At 42.3% G+C, this 25469-nt stretch overlaps 2 protein-coding genes across 2 annotated transcripts in view; one reads left to right on the forward strand and one right to left on the reverse strand.

Annotated features, from left to right (window-relative positions):
• Positions 1 to 25469, reverse strand: part of LOC143319756 (uncharacterized) — a 210441-nt gene that overhangs the window by 131212 nt on the left and 53760 nt on the right. The window lies entirely within an intron of this gene.
• On the forward strand, positions 5132 to 24161 carry tesk1a (testis associated actin remodelling kinase 1a). The gene is made up of 11 exons (XM_076729000.1): positions 5132 to 5312; positions 5874 to 6562; positions 15488 to 15609; positions 16450 to 16498; positions 17317 to 17463; positions 18222 to 18304; positions 18877 to 18967; positions 19880 to 19963; positions 20232 to 20318; positions 20504 to 20597; positions 21340 to 24161. Exons 2-11 carry the CDS (start codon positions 6365 to 6367, stop codon positions 22575 to 22577), a joined length of 2193 nt encoding a protein of 730 aa, XP_076585115.1. The 5' UTR covers positions 5132 to 5312; positions 5874 to 6364; the 3' UTR covers positions 22578 to 24161.

Genomic DNA, 25469 nt, shown 5'->3' on the forward strand with positions numbered 1-25469 from the left:
AGCTAGCAATGGGCGAGAGGCGGGGTACACCTGAACCGGTCGCCAGCCGATTACAGCAGCCTAAATTGTAAAAAATTGTTAAATTGTCTTTATGGCCTTTTATCACTAAGGGGGCTGGAGCCTATCCCAGCTAGCAATGGGCGAGAGGCGGGGTACACCTGAACCGGTCGCCAGCCGATTACAGCAGCCTAAATTGTAAAAAATTGTAAAATTGTCTTTATGGCCTTTTATCACTAAGGTGAGAAGAGCATTCAATGAGGGAAACAGGACGAAGGGGGAAGTTTTTAGGGTGCAATCCATTGTAACTGAGAAGCTTTCATTCATTCATCTTCTATACCCGCATATCCCTTTCGGGGTTGCGGGGGGCTGGAGCCTATTCCAGCTAGCAATGGGCGAGAGGCGGGGTACACCTGAACCGGTCGCCAGCCGATTGCAGCAGTCTAAATTGTAAAAAAATTGTAAAATTGTCTTTATGGCCTTTTATCACTAAGGGGGCTGGAGCCTATCCCAGCTAGCAATGGGCGAGAGGCGGGGTACACCTGAACCGGTCGCCAGCCGATTACAGCAGCCTAAATTGTAAAAAATTGTTAAATTGTCTTTATGGCCTTTTATCACTAAGGGGGCTGGAGCCTATCCCAGCTAGCAATGGGCGAGAGGCGGGGTACACCTGAACCGGTCGCCAGCCGATTACAGCAGCCTAAATTGTAAAAAATTGTAAAATTGTCTTTATGGCCTTTTATCACTAAGGTGAGAAGAGCATTCAATGAGGGAAAGAGGACGAAGGGGGAAGTTTTTAGGGTGCAATCCATTGTAACTGAGAATTCTTGGAGGACTTCATTACGGCGTAAAAAGCGGCGTTCTTTTTGCGCATTACGGTGTAAAAAAAAACGGCGTAAAACCTGAAAAAACGCCGTTTTTTACGCCGTAATGAAGTTGAAACGGGACTGAATGTGGCGTATTTCTGGCAGGAACGGCTTGCCATACATGACGTCGTAAAAAACGTAAAAAAAAAAAAAAAAAAAAAAGCGTAAATAAAAGTGTCTGCGCCCAATCGCTGATCAAAACAAGCAGACCAAATCAGTTCAGCACAGATCTCCTTTGTGGCAAAGTTTGTCCTAACTTATCTTGTAGTTTCTCGTAGCTTAGTATTTTGGATGATTGGCAGGAACATATCCCATAAATTAACTTCGTCGTTGTTTTAAATTCCTCCTCCATGGGTGCGGATGACGCCTATCTCTCGTCCGGCGGTCGACTGAAATTGCGGCGTCGGTCGGTTCCCGTGAATCCACCAAAACCTAAAAGTGAATCCGTTAAACCCTCGAAGACAACCCTTTTATGGTCTAGCGATCAAAGCCAGTGTTCCAGTCCTTTGAACGTCACTATGTTCTACGTTCCATAAATGTGAATTGTTCGTCGCAAATGACGTCACTGCTCAGCGTGGTTATTATTTATTTTCTTAATTTCCATAGCAACAATCAAAACAATATTAAACTCCTCTGCGGCAGCAACGTAAAGACAAACAAATCTATCAAAGTCTAATATTTCCTGAGAAGTTTCAGTACATTAAAGGATTGGTTCACATTTTTTCAAGTCCACCTTACAACCATGCTCATAATGTCCACATGGTATGATGAAAACATTACTGTTGACTGTAACCATTGCTGACTGTACTGCCTGAACAGATCCCTTCCCCAACCCATACTTATCATTCATCTAGTATGTGTAGACATACAAGGAATGGGCTGGTTTTAATTTTCTGTTCTGTGTAAATACCAGTTTCAAAGTTCGGGTGAAGGCTTTGTCACAGCTCATGAACTATCAGATGAAATACAAATTCCACACTAAGAACACCCACTGGCAAATTTGACAAATTCAGCCATTTGAGGCTCCATTTCCACCTCAGCTGTGTTTCAGAATGTATTTTTTCATAGAACTGGGCTGCAAATGTTGGCCCATCCCCATCACGTACATTTGAATCCCTTTAGAAAAGGATCTCCTCTTTGCTAGTAAGGACTGGAGGAATGATTACAAAAATCAATAACTCTTTCAGTTTATATATGGGCATGTTGGTGATGTTTTAAGACACACTTTAACTGAAATAACTACATGCAGAAGTCCATATCACATGTTAGTCATCCATATCTGTTGTTTAGGTTATCAGATGATAGTACCAATTATCAGTTGGCTCTCACATGACATGATTTCCAGTGTTTAACTATGTTTACAGTTTAAGTAAGTTTGGTTTCTAATGTGATAAAGTTGCACAGTTACTGTTAGGGGGTGTTAAACACTGCAACTGTTCATCAGTTGCATCAAAACGTTTCACATGCAAATCCTGAGACTGATCTTTGTGACACTTGATTTTATTCAAGGCAGGAAAGAGTGAGAGTGCAACTGAGCGAGAGTATAAAAAAATGCTTTAATTTCTATTTGTAGTTTCAGCATTCAGTCACAGAAACACAATTTTCTTTCACTCAGCAAGAAAACACAACTGCAGAAATGTCCACAACATTCAGTGTATCTGAAAGCAAGTGAATTAAATTATTAGGAAACTTCAGCCATAACTGAAAGAGATCACTTACCCAAATAAGACTGGCAACAAACTCAACACTAAACAAGACAAACAAAATACTGCACACTTCAACCTCCAGGATGATAAAATGTACACTTTCATTAAATAAGTCGAACTCAGGTGAGCTAAGGCTGGGCGCTTAGGGTGAGGGAACTATGCCCCCCTGCGACATGGAGATGAACCAGGGCTGATCTCTGCTCTGTGCCCTTCTTTTTCATGTCCAGGACTTAGAGATAACATTAGGAGAGTTTGACAAACACACAAACATCACACAGGTTGATTGCTGAGATCACACAGCCCGTTTCAACCTGTATTAAATCAGTGTTTTTGGTCCCTTGGTTGCCTACTCCAGCAGAGAAGTAACATTAGCAATTGTATGGGCTCCTTTACATGCAATAATGTGGGATGGCTGTTACACCTCAGGGAGCACATTTAGCAGCAGATAATAGGACAACAGGTAAGTTGACAGTATTGTTCTTTCCAGATGAATAGCAGCTTACCAATCAAATGTGACCAGTTTTAGAATTTTTGGGATTGTCAAATGAACTTTTTACATCAGTTAATCACTGCATCAGCAACTATTCAATAATTGTCGTCACCTCTTCAAATTGTAACATTTAATTGTGGTGTTAACTCATGAAAACCAAGCATTTCATTCACCCACCAGGTACCTACAAGACACAAGGAGAGACTGGTTTCAATTAATGGCTCAATAGCCCTGGTTACATAATCCATAACTGCTGCTTCAATGTGTTACAAAGACTGAGGGAAAAGGCTTGCAAAGGTAGGATCACCCTTTACACTCATATGTCTCTGTCTTCGCTTGCTTTTCAATATTGCATGTTTTAGGTGGCAGAAATATAAACTCCATATGTTGAAAAATAAAGAAATCATGGTAGCTTTATATACATATATAAAAAAATCACATTTTTTGTTTCCTTTGCAGTTTCAGTCATCTGAGTTATTATGTTCACCATAGTGGATCTACACATGCATCATCATGATCAGCATTATGGTATTAAGAAAGTGAGGTCATAAAAACGGGGTCTATTGCCCCTCCAGATGAAACCACACTATGATGTCATCCTCACAGCCTTTAAATGAAGACGCACTGACATCACTTTCAATCCTTCATTATTCTGCCATAATAATAATAATAATAATAATAATAATAATAATAATAATTGGATGAACTAGTTAGTGATGCATTTTCTTCTGATATCACACAGCTTTATCAAACATATTTTATAGATTTTCTTTGGTAAAGCCACATGAGAACATGCATTTATTTGATTGTGCAGCAGCGTTGTCACATTGTTGAAAGGAAAGCTTGACTTCATCCAGGCCAAACGGATTCTGTGGTGCTGCACTGGGAGCAGCGCTGTCCCATCGGCCCCAGTGCCCCCGTGCTCAGTTCCATCATCACTTCCTCCAACGTGCACAGGAAAATCATGTCAGTAGCACACAGCAGGAGGAGGAAGAGGAAGGGGATGCGATCATGGAAAAATGGTCTTTCTTTGTCTGTTTTATTTTATTTTTGAAATGATTCTCTAAAACAAATTGTCTGTTCTTATTATTAGTATTACACGGCTTTATCGTGATCGTTAGTTTAAAAAAAAATATAATTATTGACTTATTTATTTATTTTTAGATGAAAATGTGTGTCATTGTCACAATGCTCCACTTCCGACTCAGCAGCTGGTCTGGGATAGGTTTTGTTGTTGCAAATCTGTTTTCTAACCTTGTGGTTAGAAAGAAGAAACTGATTCCAGATCGGCTGTCAGGCCTTCTCATCTGCTCCAATCAGAGCCGCTTAGCCAACCCTGGTGTATGTGGTCCAGGCGTCAAGCTCCACACAGTTAAAGAACAAAATACAGGAAATTCGAATTTGTCTTCGAAGTAAGAGTATTGATTGTGTATGTGAAATGAAAAGGAGGTGAAATCAAGTCCTTACGTTATTCTAATATCACACATAATCTAAGTGCAAATAATTTTTGCAATTTTCTGTTGTTATGAACACAATAAACCAGATTTAGTACAAGTATCTCATTTAGACTGCACCATTTTATTTTATTGTAATGATTGGATGTATCTCGCAGTTGCTCTGTTCTTGTTGAAAAATTGCATTCACCTCAGACTAAAAACACTCTGATGTTGTGAGAAAAAAAAAAAAAAAATGTTGATTGAACTAGCTAGTACTTCCATTTTATTGCACCACTATATTGCATTTACATCTCATATGTTGCGAGATGCAATATTCAAATAGTCATCATCAGACTTGGCAAAAATGTTCATTAATTCACAAACAATTGAATGACTTGCAAAAATCTTTATCAGTAGTCAAGGTTCTACATCTATATTTTCTGTGAAATATTGAAAAATCTTCTCTTGGAAAAGCTTTTTAATCTTTTTAAATGATAAACTACAATTTTCTTTCAAGTAGCCAACAGCTATAGACAACTGTATAAATGCATCGTGGATCGAGTCCAGCTTCTCTTTCGGTTCAAAAGCTGTCATTGTGAAATTTCTAACAGGAAGTCATCTGTATCACTCTCGCTCACTTGACTCCAAGCTGATTCACTATGGTAGTCGTCCCAATAAGCGGCTCGTGAAGCAGGAATCCAGACAGGATTATCAACAGCAGACACCGCCGCGCTGCCGAGCGATATTTCTGGCTACAGTTCACCTCCAACAGTCGGGCCGCATCGACATTTCCATCCAGAGAGACGTGAGCAGAGAGGTAAGCTGTCGAGCCTGCCCCGGCAGCCCGCCTGTCATTGACAGCTCCCCTTAGAACAGTGACGAGGATTTTTTTTATCGGCCAGGAGAAATATGGAATTTCGAAACGCCAATGTTACATTCAGGGGTTAATCTAGCGTCGGTCAAATTATAATTACAATACACAATTACAAAAAAAATAAACAAATCAAAGATTAGAAATATGGTTAAATGAGGCCTGTAATGATTTAGAAGCCGAAAAGCCCGGTTCAGCCGTGGAGGTCGGTGTGATCATGGAGGTTATGGCTTATCGCCCTGCGGACGGTGATTCCCTGTGTCCAGAGGCTGTTGCGCCGGAACCACCGCTCACCGCCTGCAGTGGGCCCGGGCTGCCCACAGAGGAGGGTCGCCATCGGCAAATGCGACAGAATCAGCATATGCGTGCTCTTATTACACAGTGGTGATGTTTTTTCTGCATCTCTGCTGCTGTTCGTCTAACGCAGCTGTAGTAAAGCGGACTGCTTTATATGCTGTTATATTGTTTCCTATCATGTATCGATAATAGTCTCATATTCTTCCTCAGGGACCTTTATGGCAGCTGACTACTCGGCCCTCCTCCTCTCTGCCGGTACCGTGCAGGTGCAGCATCCATCATCTCAGCCTCCAACCTAACGGGATGACGGAGGGAACCGAGCCTCCTCACGTACCGGCACGGTGAGGCGACGTTCAGGGGCTGCGGGAATTCTCATTACCGCTGTGCAACGACCTGGAGATTTCAAGTGACTTTTCCATTTTCCCGAGATGTCCGAGCTCAGGATGAGCGACGGAGAAGTCAGTGAAGTGAACTGCAGCCTTTATCAGGGTGGACCCTGGAAAGCAGATGTGATCACAGTTGCAATATTGTGACTCATTAGGTCGTCCATTAAACCCACAGGAGAGGCTTTGATCATTCTAACACCATGATGGTGGGCGCCACCATCACCTCGTGCCTCAGGACTATTGTGGTGTAACAGACATTTTGGTTCCCCTGCGGGAAAGAGCAGAGCATCTGGAGCGTGGTGGTCCTCCAGCACCATGGACTACCACACCGAGTGCTGCTTTTGTGATCCTGAGGAGGGCACAGACGAGCCGCCGCTCCACAGTATCCACGCACCCAACCGGATCCGCCCGTCCTCTTACCGAGCCCTGAGGAGCGCTGTGTCCAGCCTGGCCCGCATCGATGACTTCTTCTGCGAGAAGATTGGTTCAGGCTTCTTCTCTGAGGTCTTCAAGGTATGTGACCTCATCTGCTGATGGAAATGCAAACTCTCACTGGTTGAAATAAATCAAACACGGTCAGCCAGTTTCAAACATGCAGCCTTCCAGTTATCCAGTTTCTGTGGTTCAGTTGGAAGGATATATGAGATGTTTAATGTTCACTATTCTTAAATCCTGTCTCTTCTTCCAGCCTATTCTATCTGTTCCTGTAACAACCTCCCCGCGTTTTAACATCCTTCCTCATAGTACTATGGCCTGATGAGCAGTGTTTTGGTGTCTGATGAACCTTCCAGCTCATGGGTCTTTCTCTCAGTCTCCCAGAAATTGCATTTCAGCATCTCACCTGCACCTGAAGCAGCACACCCTCGCCAATGTCAAGCAGACACCCTTGCTTTTTTTAACACAGTACTGCTTGATCTGACAGACCAACGAGCAGGAAGGTAGTAATCTATATTAGTTCGTGGCCCCCCACCTACATCACTTCCCCTGGAGTGGAGCAGCTCAATCCCATTAAGTAAAGCTACTCTATGACTACAGTCTAGGACTTTGTATCAGAGTGTTTCAGTGTCGCTGCTCTGTGTCTGCAAAAATACCTGAAAGTAAAGGCTGACACAGTTAAAGGAGCTTAAAGACAACTTTTTCTGGCTGCAAGTTATTGCTGACAGTGGAAAAGCCTCTGGAACAGCAGCTGGATCATTGTGGGACACGGAAACTATTTCACTGGATGCCAGAGTAATGCCATTGTTTTAAGTAGATCAGCAGTTCTTAAGACTGTTCTCCATGAACAGCTGTGTTGTAGGCTTTACAGTCTCAAAAATAATAGTCTCACTGATCACTGTCATCATCATCATCATCATCGTAGAGAGAGGATCATCCTCACTGTGGTGAGAACCTCCATCACCTCACAGATAAACACGACCGCTGCAGGTCGTGTAGACATGTCAGAGCTGCAGGTAGACTCACGTCCGCAGTGAGAAGCATTTGCTGCTTTGGGTGGAGGCGTCATGGTGCGTAGTAAACAGGTGTAGATATGTCATCACTACTGGTGGAAACGTCGTCACTGTTAAAATGATGTGACTGTCATGTGGCTGAGGACGTGTGTCCGGGCTGTATTTATCTCCTTCACCTGCAGATCGAGAAGGACTGATACCAAATAAATAGAAAGCCAAACCACAGTTCATGGTCATTCACATGAAGGGAGTGTCTCTGTGTTGGCCTGTATGTTTCATGCTCAGTCATGGCTTTTTCATCAACGCTTTTTGTCTAATAATCAGTTGGATTGTGGATGAACGTAGTCCTTGAATTTGTGATTATTTTCTCTCTGTGGACTCGTAACATTAGCCGACATTACTGGCCTGATGTAGCTGAAAGGTAAGTTGCTGCTAATTAGTGTAACTGACAAGTCAAGCAGCTAAATCTGAATAGCTTAGAGCTGCGAATGATGCAGTTTTACTAATCAAGCGCAAACAGGGCTGGATTCCACAGAACGCATGTGGGTTTTTGAATAGACTTTGCACTAAAGAGTTAATGTAGTCATTCGTTGGTCTTTCACATTATTATTCAGTTTTTAGTCTCGGCATTTCGTCACTTTCAGTTTCAGTCTTGTTTTCCAGTGTAGGCACAAAATTGTCCACTGAACTCTGTCGTAGTTTTAGCTGAAAACAATTGAAGCTGAATTAAATACAGTCTGAAACTATGCATGATATGATTCATTTAGAGACTGAGCAGATCCATTGAGAACAATACTGCAGTGCCACATGTCGGTACTTTACTGTTTTTGATGCTCTGTGTGTGTGGGTACCGTCAATACCAATTACAGTGTTGATGTCTCAAAGCAATAACACCATGGTGAAGATTTCAAGTGATGCGCAGTGCACAAGCCTTTACAGCACCGCATAACTGTTTCAACTGTTTCAACTGTTTCCTGTTGGGTCCTGACTGTAGCTTTGTTAATGCATCATCCTAATGGTTATTGCATTAGTTATAGATTACTCACACCACTTGTGTGTGTGAGTGTGCTGGACTCGTGGGGACAAAATGCAGGTCCCCATAATGTAGATCACTCAATTTTAGGGTGTAGGCTTGGGTTATGGTTAGGGTAAATGAATGAATGTAAGTTTATGTAATTAACCTTTATGTATGTATGGAGATGTTCACCTCCTGACCACCAAATCAAGACTGCACACAGCACAGTAAGGGCATGTAATGCAGTGGTGGAGTATTTGTTCAAGGTGCAGGTTTACGCAAAGTGGATTTCAGTCCACATTCCTCTGCTCTTATCTTAAATAACCAAAGCTGTACACACTCACACCCAAAAACCGAGCCATCAAAAACCAGGGTAGTAATATGCCTATTAAAGGCTTGAAGTACTTTAAAGAACATCTTTTACTCAAGCATCTTAACGCTAAAAATATCTGTATATTCAGTGGAAACTTCATACGTGAAGTTATTTAGTACCTCATATAATTTCAGTTATCTTGAATACCTCTGTGTACGTGTGTACACAAACTAACCACACTACTAACACTAGAGTTGATTCTCTTTCTTATAGAGCTGATAAGAGAGCTGGCTTGAGATAAGAGACCTCCAGTGTGAGCCAACCCATACCAGAATTATTACCATCCTAAGATTAGCATGTAACTCAAAGCACCGCTGCGACACTTGTAGTGAAACTGATCTTCTCAACAAAGTGTGGGTAAGAGAGAAAACAAGAGTATTTCCCAAACCGTCTGCTTTTTAATAAAGCATCTGGTATGATCGCAAATAAAACCAGACTGAAAATGATCACGTGGCTTCACCTGAGCTGGAGAGGTGAAGGAGGACTTATTTTGGAAGCTGTATCACACCCCTCTACCATCCACACACAACGGCCCCATCATGGTGAGTGCCATCCAGAAAGCAGTGCCATGTGCTTATGAAAGCTGAAACATGTCCGTGGCCAGCTGCAGGAACATACCTGTTCTGCCGCTACAGCAGCTTTTTCTTTCTTTTTCCTTTTGCTTTTGGCTTTCCATATTGTGTATAGTACCGGCATAATTTGGGGATATTTGTAATCTCTTGACAGGTCAGGTGATGGCAGGACTGCACCAATTAGTGGAGGAGCTGCTGTCACAGTCCCTTATGTTAGGCGTGGTTGCAACATAACCTGTCTGTGTTTTTGAATGTTGCGACTGACCAGAATAACATTGGTAGATGTGAATCTGTTCACTTAAAAATACGTGACACATTTCTTTTCTGGGATTTCTAGCAGATGACAGTATCTACAGTATTTCAAAATGTAATAACCACTCAGATACAAAGACAAAGGCAATAATGTAATAAAACTGAGCACACAGCATTCATCCAGTAACAGATGAGCGCTTCACATTCACATCAGAAAGCATCAGTTCATCTCTTTGATACAGACAATGTGCTGTACTTGGCCCAAAGTATTCTTTGTCTAATTCTTTCGTAAAATTAATAAATTATGACACAGTGGTTTTCAAGGATGAAGGCTGAGTGTGTGTGTGTGTGTGTGTGTGTGTGTGTGTGTGTGTGTGTGTGTGTGTGTGTGGGTGTGTGTGTGTAAAACCGGACGTAACAAATGAGAGAGGAAGATCATTTTGTCGTATACTTTCTCACTGCACTTACTGCTGTTGGACCCATCCCCGAACCACCACTGATTGAACGAGCACTGATCAATATAATGGAGATAATGGATCAGAATTCAGTTTCACATGCACACAGTTTATTAGGGTTATTATTCTTGTTAAAGCCAGCCCACTGTTCTCCTGCTAAATCTGCATTGTGTGTGTGTGTGTGTGTGTGCTGCTGGGTGAGACTTCAGTAATGGCTCAGTGGATTTGTGCAGATCAGGAGGAGTGATGGGAAATCCAGAAAGCCTATTAGTGCTACGCTATTAATACATGCACACAAACACACTAACACAGATGCATGCACTTGCAGTTCCAGACACAGGCTTTGCTTGCACAAATTACCAGTCAATGAGCCACCCAGTCACACACGACCACCGACCTGAGCTCAGGTGTTCCTGCAGCTTCACGTGTTCAGCACATGTTCATGTACTGGAACGCTGTTATTCTCTACCGTACAGTATAAAGCTCTAAGCCCAGGGTTCTTAACTGTATTACTCAATGCTCCACATCTGACTTTTATTCAAGGTCAAAGGTCCTTGAAAAGATGCTAAAAAAATACATTTAATTAATTAATTAATGTCACATCTCTTGGGATTGGGCCAGCATGAAACAGGCAGACAAGGCTCAGACAGTTTGGTTTTTTTCCGACATATTCTGACAACTGCATTTACACCAGCTGAAGAAAATGTGCATTAGAGAAAACGAGACATATTCTGTATCTGCGACTGAGCGATGTCGCACCAACAACACACAACACTTTCTCGAGCAGTTAACGTTGCCATTACAACAAAGTCAACCACAGGGAAATGAGCTACATTAACACCACGTTCTTCTGGCACAGCATCACTGTAAATGACCTCCAGCCACCCTGTATATTCAACTTCACTAACAATTTATTGATCAATAGAAAATGTATTTCAAAATAGGAAATAGCGTCATAGCATATTGTAACCTATACATGACACAAAAATAGGCCTAATTAGTCTGTTATGGTTTATTATCACTTTCTTATAAATTCAGTGTGAACAAATCCATAATGATAACTAGAGATTTAACTTGAAAATGCTCTCAAACCTCCACCGTGGAGGCAGTCAGTGCTCAGTACAAAACCCACAGTTCAGCTACAAGTTCCTCCTAAGGATCCCAGGACGCAAACAAAAATACTCAAGTTTGACACTCATGACAACAGATAACAGTCTCTTGCGTCCAGTTGACAAGCTTAGTGATTGTCCGACGGCTCCAGGGTTACCCTTTGTATCCGGCCAGTGCGCTGCTGTCGCCTCCGGGGAATGGCCAGCCTGGTAGCCGAGTGGTTTGATGGTGGGTCCCCAAGAAGAGAGGATGGAGTTAGACAGTAATCTGTTTCTGTTGAATGGGTGAACTATGAATTCCAGACATTTTGGCTAATCCATTACTGTCAGCATGGACCGGACCTCTTCCACCAGTGAGTAAGTAAGTTAGATGTGTGTGTCTTCAGAGATCTTTAATACTCCGTGCAACTGCGGTGGCCTGAGGGCCAACAGGTATAAATCACTGAGTTGTGGGTCCAGTTTGACTTGCTGTTTGGTCCGTATGCAGACCATGGTCCGGACCTTGAGAAGCCCTGCTCTAAACCATTTTAACAAGTGAAAACTTACCAAGTCCAACCCCAGTGAAAGCTGTCATGGTGTTTCCAGACTTAATTAAAATAATCCAAAGAGATCAGCAACAGCTGACTTACAACTCAGCTAACATTAGTGTTAGCCTACTACTCCAACATTGTCTACAAATCCCTCAAATGGACAAAGTTTATTGAACAATATACAAAACCTATCTCATACAATCCAGTGCTGTAAATGATGTCATTTTACTGAACCTGGAAACAAATTCAGTATCATCACCAAATGACTTTCATTAACCATCGTGACGATATGATCACAGTGTTACAGTTTTACAAAATTCTGTTTTCCAAATAAAAGCTTGTAAGCAAATTTTAATGACACGCTACCAAAAGAATTTGTTGATTTTCTTTTTTTATATGTGTGAAGAGTTTCGTCTGTGGTGTATTGTGAGCTCCACATTGACTCCTTTTGCATGGCTGGCAAATTTACCTTGCACAGCTTCTTCCATACCTGTCAAAATTTGGATCTAGAGATACGGGAAATTGAAGTGCTTTCAATGCTTAAACAATTGCTGCTGCTAATCTGGACTCACTAGATACAAAGAATTTGCAGCTGCAGGCAGCAGCTCATTACGCTGTCAGCTTCTGCAATGCCCACTGACCTACAGACACGTTCTGAAAGCTGAAGGAGAGCTCATAGGTCAGTGGTGGGATTTTCTGTGAGCTGAGAAAACAATGACAATGAGTTCACACTGAAATTTAGCAAAAAAAAAAAAAAAGATCCCAGTATCTTGGTTGATGGTTTAATACAATCCTTTCTTAACTGAACTCTGCTGTGTTTAGTCACCTCAGCCTCCTGTTGCAGGGCTCTGCTCTCCTTAATGAAAGCCAGGCTGTACACCACAGTATTTCACTGCTTATGTGAGTGAAAATTAGAATATGTGAATGAATACAGTGTCATGTGGTGACTGTGTGCTGACACCTGGGTTGACAAAATATTCAGATTTCCAAACTCCCACTGTTACAAATCTGTTATCTTTCCTCCCTTATCAGTCAAAAACATCCAGCTAGCAGCTTCTTGCTTTTGCTGGAGCTGAGAGTTGCTTTTGCTCGTTAATGGAAGTTATAACAGTAAAGATGGTTGTGTGAATTCCTGGATCCTGGAGTTCACACACATCTTTGGCTGTCATAACAGCCAGAAGAAAGACAGTTTTCATTGACATATTTCTCAAGGTCACCCCTGCCATAGGCTGAAAGGGTGACTTGATCAAGCCCTACAGGACCAGTAGCAGGTCCCATGCTTCACCCCAGGGGTAGGGGTGACCTAAAACCTAACACTTACTTTTGTTATTACAATAATAAAAAGGGATACTCCACTCAAAACACGATTTTATCTCTTTTCACTCCATTGGCAATTTAATAGAAATATTTTTAGAAAAGAAAAAGATTGAAAAAATGGATATGTTTATTGACTTGATATAGAAATATAGAAAATGTGGTACAGGCTTACATGATTTGGAAGGAGGAGCATGCCACATAATGTATGTCTGAAAACCCAAGATATATTCTGTAAATACAACAGTCAACTGTCCAACTGTCTATCAAGTACATTTACACATGACACCAACAGACACACATACCCAGCATGCAGCATGCAGCAGAGGGGGCTTGAACCCATAAAAGCAAAGCCAGTTGAGCTTATTTTGCAGTATGAAGCATGGAGATAACATCAGGTCTGGCTATTCAAGACTACTCCAAAAGCAATATGATGATTATGAACACTATGATACCTCAGGGGTCTCTGAGAGTGGTGGGGGATGGTGCTGGAACTGCAACCTGTAACCCTTGGACATTGTTTTTAAAACCCATACATTTTAGGAATGGGTTTCTCAGTAATCCAGGCTGAGGCCCTCAGTGTGTGCCTTGAAGCGACTTGCCGTTGCATGCCCCTTTGGGGGCTTAGGGTAATTCTGAGCATACCATGCTGGGTTTAGGTGATGTAGGCACCATTAGTCCCAAGTGCACCGTTGATCCCAAGTGCCACGTTTCCTGGAGCACTGAGCTTGAGGTCCTGTGCCCCTACCCTGAAGACCAGGCACAGCAGGAAGCTTTTGCAGTGTTTGTCTACAGCAGGCATGTCAAACCTATTCCACAAAGGGCCGTGTGGCTGCAGGTTTTTCCTCCAACCAGTCAAGAGCATGCAGTCTGACCAATCAGCTGTCTGAAGACTGAGATCAGCTAATGAAATGATTCAAGACTGGTGTGCTGCTGCTTGGTTGGAAAGAAAACCTTCAGCCACTCGGCCCTTTGTGGAATAGGTTTGACATATGTGGTCTACAGCCATCAGACATAGGCGACTGTGCAAGGCACACCTGATGTTTCCTCACAATGAACGTGAACATCAAACAACCATTTTTTCCAGACAACAAGCTGAACACATAAATCTCTCTCCCTTTATGCTCTGGCTGTAACATTCGGGAGAGGACAAAGAGGAGCACAGAGAGGGAGTTTCCAATATGAGCTATCTGTGCAGCGGTACTGTAAACCCTTTAGAGAAGGTTACTTGGCACTGTAGTCTGGAAAAGTAGTACTCAGTAATGCTTCAGATCCTACAAAAAGCAGGTGAGAGTTGAACTTAAAAAAAAAAAAAGAAACAGGTTGTGTGAGCCCAATCTTAGCCATGGCTGCACACATTATCACCCAAAGTGGACAGGGTCCCTCCCCCAACTCAGTACTCACAGAGCCCTGAAAGAAGTCTCTGAGCCATCCTTACATCCAAAATACATGGTGCATGGACGTCAGGCACTGTGTCTGCTGTAGCATGTCTGAATGCCTCCATTATCATCAACTGAAGCTGCTACACTGACCACAGAAGCCACACTGGCATTGCGTTGCTAATCTGTATTTTTACACATTTGGTCTAATTTGTTTGTGGATGTGCAGCTATGTGGCCCTCCAACAGGAAAAAAACTAGGTAGAACTGTGTGAAAACAAGAGCAGCGTGTTTAAAAAGTATTAGCTCTGCTCACAGCATCTGAGCTGAACACACCAGTGTAGCAAGAAAGAAATATTAGTTACTAGACATAACTTAAGCTCTATGAGTGCATGCATAGTTTTGTGCCATGACAAGATCTCTGTGTCCTTTGCCCAATACAGTCTCTGTTGTGGCTTGTGTAATCCGATCTGCACAATGTCTACACCTGCTGTACAGAGGTTGAATATTCCCCCACCGACTAGCAAGTTGCTTGACCTTATTAACTCCAGTGGAATACAAAATCAACCAATGTCTTCTACTGCTCAAACCTCCCCTAAATGCGTAATGCAAAAAGGAGAAAGGCACACGCTGCAAACACTCACTAAAATGACTGCAACTCCAGCCTGGTACACCTGTCTGATAATACAGATAACAACATGTGCAAGATTAAAGTGATGTTTTCAATAAATAACATGTACTGTGCTGGGAGAGAACAGATGATCTGTGAACATATTCTTTGCTTTGTGTCTCATATGCTGAAGCTGAAGTAACTACAGGAATAACTACACAGCCTCAAAGGCGTTCAGATGGGTTGAACTGTGGTTTTTATCTTTGCTGTGTCAGTTCAGTAACAATAGATGCTAACTGGTTCCTCTGACTGTTTTGTGTGTCCGTCTCAGTCTCCCTGTGTGTGACTTGCTTTCTCAGTTTAACCTCTGGTTGTTTTGCAGGTGCAGCATCGGATCACAGGGCAGGTGATGGCACTGAAAATGAACACACTGGCAAGCAACAAAGCTAACATGCTACGAGAAGTGCAGCTCATGAACAGGCTTTGCCACCCCAACATACTCAGGTAGGTAATAATGTAATTCTAAATGCAAACAAATGCATGTGATGCCTGTGTTGCCAAGGGGGTCCAGATTATTGTAATTGTCTTTGTATAAAAAACACTGTTCAGGTTCAGGTAGTGTTGTGCATCCTGTTCACAGCAAGTCAGCATGCTTTCATTGTAATTCATCTTCTATCATTCAGTGTGATGATGTTTTTCTCAGCAATCAGTAAACAGTGAAACCAGCTGCAGTCAGTCTTAACAGATACTGCTCATAAACTCAAACCATTGCATTAGTCTGGATTTTGATTCTGGTGTTCCTACTGAGGGTGTCCAGTTTTTCAAGGCTTGCAAGCTTCAGTGATGTTTAAGTCCCCAGCTGATAGGAAACACTCATCAGCTTTCATTTTGTATCTTTTTGTTTTTTAAATCATGAATAAAGTCAGAGAAGATTTTGAACTTTGGACCAGCAGAAGAATGTTGTAAACATTGTCACTGGAAACAAGTTCAACCTATAGTTTTTGCATATTAAGAACCTCAGTGTGAAGTCAACCATTGCTGAAATTTTATATTACATACAGATACAGATTAGTCTGATGTAGTGCTGTTTGGCTGAAAGATAAACTTGAATGTGGCTCCTGATGAACACATCTTGAAAATATTCCATCACTCAGTTCTCGCTATAGCAGGTTCAGAGAACCTTTTTACTACTATGGAGAAACACAAGGGGTCGCCAGAGCAAACAGATTTCACCTTCTGCATGTTGGGGCTGTGGCATGGGAATGTGGCTGAATGATTAACCTTGCAACATTCTAAAAGATAACCTTGATTATTATGAAATCATATTTCCTTACCTCTCCTCAGGTTTCTTGGGGTTTGTGTGCACGAAGGTCAACTCCACGCTCTGACTGAGGTAAAAGCATTGCTCATGTCTTTCTTCTTTGAGTGTTGTCAGATTTCTTCAGCGTCTTGAAAATGTCTAAAGTGTTGTACCTCTTTTTTTCCTCACTTTGAGTCTTTCTCTTTCATTCTGTTTGGGCTTTCCCTTTTTCTCCTGCAGCCAGTTTCATTCATCCTTAGCGTGCATACATTTGTACATCTGTGGTTACACTGCCAGTAATGGATAAAATAACTGAAACACCACATGGTGAAATCATTTATACAGCTGTATCTATCCGCTCTCAAATATGATATAGCATGTAATTTCAAAACTGCTGATGTTTGTATGGTTTTTTAGTTTTTACCATGGATACCACAGAGGCATAGCTGAACATGGCTGTCCTCACCACCAGAGGACTCTGTTTACTGCAAACTGAACACTTTCATCTGGCTCAAAGTGACACCAATAAGCCTGAGGACTGAAATAGTAGCAGCTCATCATAAACCATTGAGTGTACAAGAGTACAAAGTACAAGTACCTCAAATTTGTTCTTAAATACAGTACTTAAGTAAATGTAATTGGTTACATTCCACCACAGGATCACAGGACAGTGATGGTCACATCCATGGCCTCACTATTGTATTGCTGTGTTGTAGATAGCAATGAATGATTCATGTATTTGGTGTCTTCCTTTGACTGCTGTGCAGTTGTTGTTGCTGAATCTGTCTATGTGTTGGTGTGTGTGCTGGCTGGACATCACAGAGTTAGCATCTTTAAAAGAAGTTTAACTGATTTGTAGTGTACGCAGATCTTACTGTTCACTCTCACTGTTGTCCTCCCTGTCTGTGCAGTATATAAACGGAGGTAACCTGGAGCAGCTCTTGGACAGTGATCTGTACCTGTCGTGGGGCGTCAGGATCTGTCTGTCTCTGGATATCGCCCGAGGGCTGCAGTACCTGCACAGCAAGGGCATATTTCACAGAGATCTCACCTCCAAGGTACAGCATGCAGGAATAACATACTTAATGAGTGTTATAAGGACTGCATCAGCCACACTGATAAGGGAATTTTCATTCCAATTCTTTTTGTCACTGTTTGATTTTGAATTGACTCAAGATTCATTAACCATTTCTTCAATCAATATATGGGAGCACTGTTTGCCAAATCACTGACTCGTGTCCTTTGTCCACTGAATTGTGATAATGAACCTAACTTACAGTTCAGCTAACTCACCTTGATCACAGAAAAAAGTGTGTGAGAATATGCAGCTTTTTTATTTAAAAAAGATGACGGAAACATCTTACAGTCGTCTGCCTTTATGAGAACAATGCAGTGAAAGTGTCATTTACTGACCAACATCACTAGTTAAATGTTTTTTCTAAGAAAATAAATTGGTCTATGTGTTCTGGATTAAGGGAAGGAAAAAGAAAGCAAGAAATAGGCTCTGCCATAACCTAGCACTACATTATCTGGCAAGATGCTGCAGTGGCCAATCAAATGCAAGCACACATTCCTGGTGAATTACCTTGTAACCTGAAAATAGTTTTTCTACTGTTTACTGAACAACTGTTGAGACCAGAGGGCTCTTGCTACAGAGTGATTCATTCGATTACTACCTGGGCTAATAAAACCAGAACAATCTGCCTGTCCAGACTAGAGCTCAGTGAAAAATATCATTTGTACTTTGAGGAGTTTTAATTTTAATTAGCTCCAATAGTTTATTGTAGATGTGACCTCTTACTGTTTTGTCGTGCAGAACTGCCTGGTGCGCTGTGATAACGGCATGTTCACTGCTGTGGTGGGAGACTTCGGCCTGGCAGAGAAGATCCCTGATTACAGGTCAGTGGGGTGAAAACCACCATCTTTTCCTCTGCTGCAGTCTTACAACAAGCCCTTCATGACAGAACTGTATTCAGCAAGACAATCTGATGTCATTCTGAGGTCATTCTTGTCTGAGAGCCTTACAGTCTGTGTACCCACAGCTGGCAGAGAGTGTGTCATAGATGAGTGATTGTTTGTTATTTGTCAATACGAGATCATGTCTAACTCAAATATTAAGGTGCAGTTAATTACTCCTTGTGCAGAACAAGGTTTTCATCCAACAATGAAAATGAGTGCATCTTTAATTAGTTCGGATATCGGAATTTATTTTCATTTTTAGTCCTTAATTGATGTGCACAAAGGCATGTTTAATATTTTATTCTCATTCAATTCCAAGGCATGTAAATGGGCAAAAACAAAGACGTGTTGCAGGACTGCAGGGGGGTCTATTTTTAGACCATAGAGAGTACATGGAATGTGCAAAATATTCAACTCACAATTGCACAGTAGTACCAGCTCACAGGAAACTCCGACTAGTGTAGTGACTGAACGGGCACCTGATGTCAAAGGAAACTGTGCCGTCTTTGCAGTGATGGAGTCGTGAAGCAGCCTCTGGCCATAGTGGGCTCCCCCTACTGGATGGCCCCTGAAGTTCTGAGAGGAGAGCTGTACAATGAGAAGGTAAAGCCGCTTCATCTTTGGTTTCTGCACAGCTGGAGTACAGCACATAAAGCCACACTGGAACGTTTGAAAGAAGAAAGAACACGTTCAGTTCTGAATATGCAACAGAAACAAATAAATAAAAAACCTATGGACGCTGTGACAGGTGCAACAAGCAGCATTACATTACAGAAATATACAGAAACATACTAACTGCCACTTTAACAATAGAATGATATAATATTGTGTAAACAATATAAACTCCACAATGGCTGCATCCACAAACACACATATTAAAGCAAAGAGAGCTGCACAGATTTTACACACCAAGTAACACGCACACACGATGCTATGTTCCTCGACAATGCAGTTGTTGTCTCTGTAGTTGTTGCGGGCTGCTCATCTGTCTGAACATCATTCTGTGTGACTTGTGAACCTTGAAGTCCTCAACAAGCTTCTTTGCTTGAGCTGTGAAGACCAGTCCCCTCATCCTCTCCCTGAGCTTCTTTGATCCACAGCACTCCTTAAAGTTTTTGAGCTGAATGAGGCTCTGCAGTCACTACAGTGGCAGAAATTGTAAGAAAAAGCAGAAAGTCCTCAGACACCTCATTGAACGAAGAAGCTCCTCAGCAATGCAGCAAATGTAGAAATCAACGCTGTTAGCATTTTAGCATTTTGCCAAGGGCAGCCTGAAGCTATTGACCACACAACATCTTGGGTGTGTTTGCTTTGTGTCACTTAGCGGCACCAGTTGGTGGATTTAATCAAAGATTGATTAAAGTAGCTGTAACCTTTCTTTAACCATGGCAAGGTATAGTAATGCTAACCTTAACCCACAACGATGTCATCTTTACTTTTAGTGTATTGTTGTACTGTTGAGAAACCCCTAACAGCAAGGACAGAACTGACATGCACCACCTCTCCTCTGCTCAGGTGGATGTGTTTGCATACGGCATCATCCTGTGTGAGATCATCGCCCGGATTGAAGCTGATCCTGACTTTTTACCCAGGACAGAGGTAGGGGTCTGCAGCCGGTTGCTGCGTAAAATTTTGTTTTCTATGCAATGCTCTTTAGGACATGTTACAAACAGAGAGCCATGGTAACTAGTTGTAGTTTGTTGATTCAGCTGCAGCGAGGGGACCGGAACAGTTTCAGCTGCTCTGGTTATTCATACAGTGCCTCATGCAGTGATTTTTATTGAATATTTATAACATAGCAAGAAAACATGATGAAGCCATTATATTACAGTGAGTCACTGAAACCATTTGCTGTGTTTGTGTGTAGGACTTTGGTTTGGACGTGGATGCATTTGAGAACATGGTTGGGGATTGTCCGCCTGCATTCTTTAGCCTTGCTGTCACCTGCTGTAACGTAAGTGCACACACACACACACACACACAGTCATTTGTCATAAGACACAAATAAGGGTTTGAAGTTTACTAACGTTCACAGCATGCCACTAAGTTCTCTAAATGAATGACATATTTTTGTTGATGTGAAGATAGTAATGAACGTCACTGTACATTCATGGATCTTTTTCCTTGTGTTATTTTTAGATGAGTGCAGAGAGACGTCCCTCATTCTCTGACATTGTCTTCACATTGGAGGGCATGGACAGAGAGGAAGACGAAGAGAAACCCATTGCACTTGGTAAAGGATGAAATCAGTCAACACTTTTTTTTACAGCACTGTGTGCTCACACATGGCTACATGACTTTTTTCTTGAATACTGATCTGATTCTGATGAACTTTAAGCATAGATAGCACAGTGCTCGAGGATGGAGGGGATCCATACAGACAGACTACTTGTTTTAGCTGTTAAAATGCTACAGTCTTACTTGTACTACTTGGTCAGGGGCCCTTGGACGAAAAGGACCTACTGTGTCCTGTTAACCACCTTTTTCTTCTTTGCATATTGAAAATTAATTTAGTGATGTTTGATGCTGCGACCCTTGTTGAGGCAGAACCTCAAGATCGGGATAAAGTAGGACATATTTAAGGCCCTTATCATGTCAGTCGACACTGTGCTTTAGATTTCAATTACAAACTTTAAATAGTAGCAGCAGAGACCATTTGACACAAAGTAAACCTGGTGTTCAGGGGCATCTGGAGTAGTTGCCTACTTTATTCAGTTGGTAATCCAACCTTAGATACAGCTTCTCACATGTGATGGAATCACATGAGTGCTACAGTGCCTATGGTACTTCAGTTCTGACTCACATGCCTGCTGGAACTGGGGACTTTCAGCATGTCATTAAGCAATTTTTGCCTGAACTGTAACTGTGCTACATATTGCTGTTGTCATTTGTATTTTCTGCCTTTCCTGGTCTGTCACATTCTCATAGTCATATTCCACTTCACTCACGTCTTTCTCCCTCCATCCCTTGCTCAGAACCAGTGGCAGTAGATGTCAGTCCATACCGGCACCGCAACTCTCCTTGTCACCCCAGTGACCACAGCCACCAACGGCAAGGCTTGGCGAGGAGTCAGTCAGACATGTTACCCCCGGCTACCCTGACCCCTCCTCTCCTCGGGACGCCGGCACGCGTCAACCCCTTCTCCCTGAGACAGGACCTGAATGGGGGGCGGTGTAAACTCTTAGACACACCCAGCAAGTCTGTCATCTCCCTGACCTTCACCCTCCCTGCACTCCGTGACCCGTGTGCCTCCCCCCACCTTCACAGAGGGATGCCGGGGACACGAGCTCTGCCGAGGAGATGTCAGTCCCTCCCCTGTACCCCAGAGCTCAGCCGGACTGTAGCCTTGTCAAGAGACACAGAGGGGCGGGAGGAGGAGAAGGATGAGGACGTCAGAGTGTTGGCGATTAATGGAGGGACAGGGGACGGGGAGGATATAGACGACAATGTGAGGAAGAAGACAGGTGTGTCAGAAAAGGTGGATGAAAGGTTGCAGGTGGAGCATATGGAGATAACTGAGAAGAGAGGGCTGTTAAAAGAAGAGGATGGGATGGGGGAGGATTCAGGTCTTCCTGTTGGGCTGGAGATGGTGTCCCTGGAGCGGTTAGAGGAGGAGGAGGAGAGTGTATGTCTAACAGAACCCATGGACTGCACCAAGTCTCCAGAGCCAGCAGAGGGACTCTTGAACTCCACCCCTGGAAGACCCATGTTCACCTCTACTTCCTCCTCCAGTTTACAGACCAATGGCTGGCGACTTCCCATTTCCAATGGACCACCCTCCTTACCTCCTCTGCCTCGACTGGACAACAACAATGGCTCAGCCCTTGTGATTGGCCAACAGGTCCAGTGGGGTGGTGGAGGACGAGCTAATGGTTACAACGGAGCCCAGGTCCTGTCCTCTGATCCTGGCGGCCCTTCTGAGCAGGATGAGGTCATTTCCTGTCCGGGCTGCTGTCTGGTGGGTCTGAGTTTCCCCTCAGTGTGCCTCCGTGGTTCAGCTGCCGTGCCTACACCCCGTCGAAGGGCTTCATTACCACGGCAGCGGCCCTACCGGAACCTCAACGGTCCCATAACTGGTGGCAACACTTCCTCATCAACAACAGCCGCCACAGCAACCAAAGCTCTACTGTGTCGCAGCACAAATGGACTAGCAGTGGCTGGGCCCTCCGTGCCATGTGAACCCGGCCGGTCCCTGCCAGAGGCCCAGACATAAGCCTGCTCAGAGGGGATCTGGTTTGAACTTGCGACATGCACCAGCACTAAACGTTTGCAGACAAGCATAGCAACACTAAATGTTGCTTTGCTAACACTGAGACCCCAATACTGACCCCAGCATCTGAGATGTGTTGTTAATTCTGTGCTGTCACAGCAAACAGTAGTAGTTGGCAATTAGAGCACCACCTGGTGGGCTGGAGGATTAAAGACAACAAAAATCACTGTGACAGTGAAGAACGAGGAGGTGTGCTAGTAGAGGTGGCCAAGGTGGCCTGAACCAGACAGGGTTCAAACAGTGTGGGCTGAGCAGGGCCATAAACTGAACACCGAACAGTCAGGGTCAACAACACATTACTGCCGCTGGAGTGGTGCTGATCCAAACAGAGCAGCTAGTCTGACTTACAGTGATGCACGGCCCATCTCTGCTCAACCAAATCAAACTCAGACTGTGTGTACTCAGCCAGCTTCAATTCTGGAGGCTGTCATGAAAAAATATTGTGTGGCTGATTTAACAAGTGGTTTATTACAAATTGGGTCTTATTTTCATAGTTGACTGACTGTGTTTTCCATCAGTAATAATAATATTGTACTCACTAAGTTAATTGAGGAGATCTTTGAACACGCTGACATTATTAAAAAGTAGTCAGACATGGTAAGAAATATCCATGTTAGTGATTTGGAAGAAAAGAAGATGCTGGGCAGAAAAATAATGTCCCAAACTGTCTATTGTAAACGTCCATCACACTTTACAGACAGAGTTCCTGCTTTGATTTCTTCCCTCTTCTATTGTTTTGCATGGCAGCTCTGCCACTGTACTGTCAAGCCCAGGTTCTATATGGAGTGAACACAGAAAATGACAGGTGTGAATGGTGTTTACTTCAGCCAGCACAGTGTGGCTGCAGGTACAGGAGCATATGTGAAACACTGTTTTTGATTCTGTTTAATTCATTGATGGTAGCTACATGGGGAATATTTATAAAATTAATAAAGATGATTTACTTCCTGCATTTTTTCGTGTGTGTGTGCGTGTGTGTGAGAGAGAGAGAGAGAGAGAGAGAGAGAGAGAGATTGATATCCGTTGCTAATGGAAGAAACTCTTTCTGGGCTTGTCATGTAAATTCTTTATTTTTGCACTCCAGTTTGGAGCACTTTGCAGTAAGACACCAGGCTTTTACTAGACGGTGCTTTATTTAAATATGTGCTACTGGTGTTTTATATGTGTCTGTGCTTCTGGCCCAACAAACTACAGAGCTTTCACCCTTTGACATCACCCCCCCCCCCCCCCCCCATGTATCCTGTGTATTTACATATACATTTTTGATTACACTATTGTAACTTAAAAAGTGGCATGTGAAGCAGGTATGAATATTTATTGTACAGATCATTCCACACACTGTGTGTGTACAGTATGTGCTTTTGAGCAAAAGGCAGAGTGATGGACACTCACAGGATAACTTTTATCCGATCATTTCTGATGTTAAACCATGGTTTTCGCTTCATTTCTGTTTTTGTTCTGTTCTTCTATACAGCTAGAAACCTTCGTGCAATAATCTGGTAATAAAAAAAATATGGTTGTGCATAACCCTCTGTGTGTTTTTTTTAATTTTTTTTTTTTTTTTAACATTTTGGTTAAAAGTAAGAGTAAAACATTTTCTTTTATTGAAAGTGAACATTATCAGTTTAAAGTCAGGAACATAACAAGCAAGTATTTCGATGAAGGAAATCAAATTTTGAATTCATTACTTGTGGAGAGTCATTAAGCAAAGTAAAATTCCAGCCATGCCACAACACAGTTTCTTAAAATGTCAGCTATGTTGTAATTGTGGATCAATATGTTAAATCATTTAACTAAAATCCTTTCTTGAGTATGTAGCCCTACAAATTACAAAAAAGCCAAGCAAAAAATTAAAACACGAAAGAAATATTATGAAAAGTACATTAAAATTATTACTTAATAAATCCAGCATTCTGATTTTCATGGTGGAAACGACTGACCAACATACTCTACATAAATTCTGGCTTCTTCACATTGTCAGGGGCATCTGACGCCAATAATCAGTTTTCACAGTTTAGGTACCATCTTGGCTAACTGTGCACACATTAAAACACTTTCAGAAAACTCAACGCAAACTGTGCTATTTTCAGTTCTACCAGTGCTTGGAACACAAAAATATACAAGGTACAAGTTTAGTTGCACCATAGTGAAAATACAAAATAGATTCAACAGAAAATAAAAAACACATTACCGGACAGGATGGAAGGCCTCTTATTTAAATATAAAATGGTATTATTATTCATCCAAACAAACAAAGAACACACAGCATAAACAATATAAACACAAAACAACATTAGTGTGGTTTGTCCATCTATAGTAACTAAGAATTCCATATATGGCACTCTGTTTCATTATCTTTGGAGTAGAACTGGTTTTTGTTACAAAAGATCATGAAGTTACATTTATCAGTATTGAAAGAAATCTTGTTCAGCTGAAACCATTTGAAAACAGCAGACATTTTATCATTACAAACAAGCAAGAGGTGAACAAAGCTACCAAACAGCAACAACAATGCAGATTAACTAGAATGCACAAAACACAAACTGATCTGCAAGGTATTATCAAATCAGTCACACTAAGCCAAATCAAAGTGTCGCCGGCCTACTGCAGAACTCTGGCACAAAACCTGAACTTTAAAACTAATGTGCTGCAAGAGTGAGCCACATACAAGCATAATGTTCGCCTACTCAATGCTAACTACCGTGACAGTGTGTGTGTGTGTGTGTGTGTGTGTGTGTGTGTGTGTAGTTAGCTCACTGCCAGGTCACAGTTCCTTCTTTCCATGATCAGCTCACACAGACCTGGCGTGTTATACGTCTCTCTTTACATTCCTCA

This window comes from Chaetodon auriga, chromosome 4 (assembly GCF_051107435.1).
Source record: "Chaetodon auriga isolate fChaAug3 chromosome 4, fChaAug3.hap1, whole genome shotgun sequence".
Taxonomy (NCBI): Eukaryota; Metazoa; Chordata; class Actinopteri; order Chaetodontiformes; family Chaetodontidae; genus Chaetodon; species Chaetodon auriga.

Excerpts from the sequence above, each read along its gene's own strand:
- tesk1a (XM_076729000.1), top strand. The coding sequence starts at position 6,365 with ATGGACTACCACACCGAGTGCTGCTTTTGTGATCCTGAGGAGGGCACA. Across the intron at positions 19,964-20,231 it reads ACTTTTTACCCAGGACAGAG|GACTTTGGTTTGGACGTGGA; the intron begins GTAGGGGTCTGC and ends GTTTGTGTGTAG. Across the intron at positions 20,598-21,339 it reads AGAGAAACCCATTGCACTTG|AACCAGTGGCAGTAGATGTC; the intron begins GTAAAGGATGAA and ends TCCCTTGCTCAG.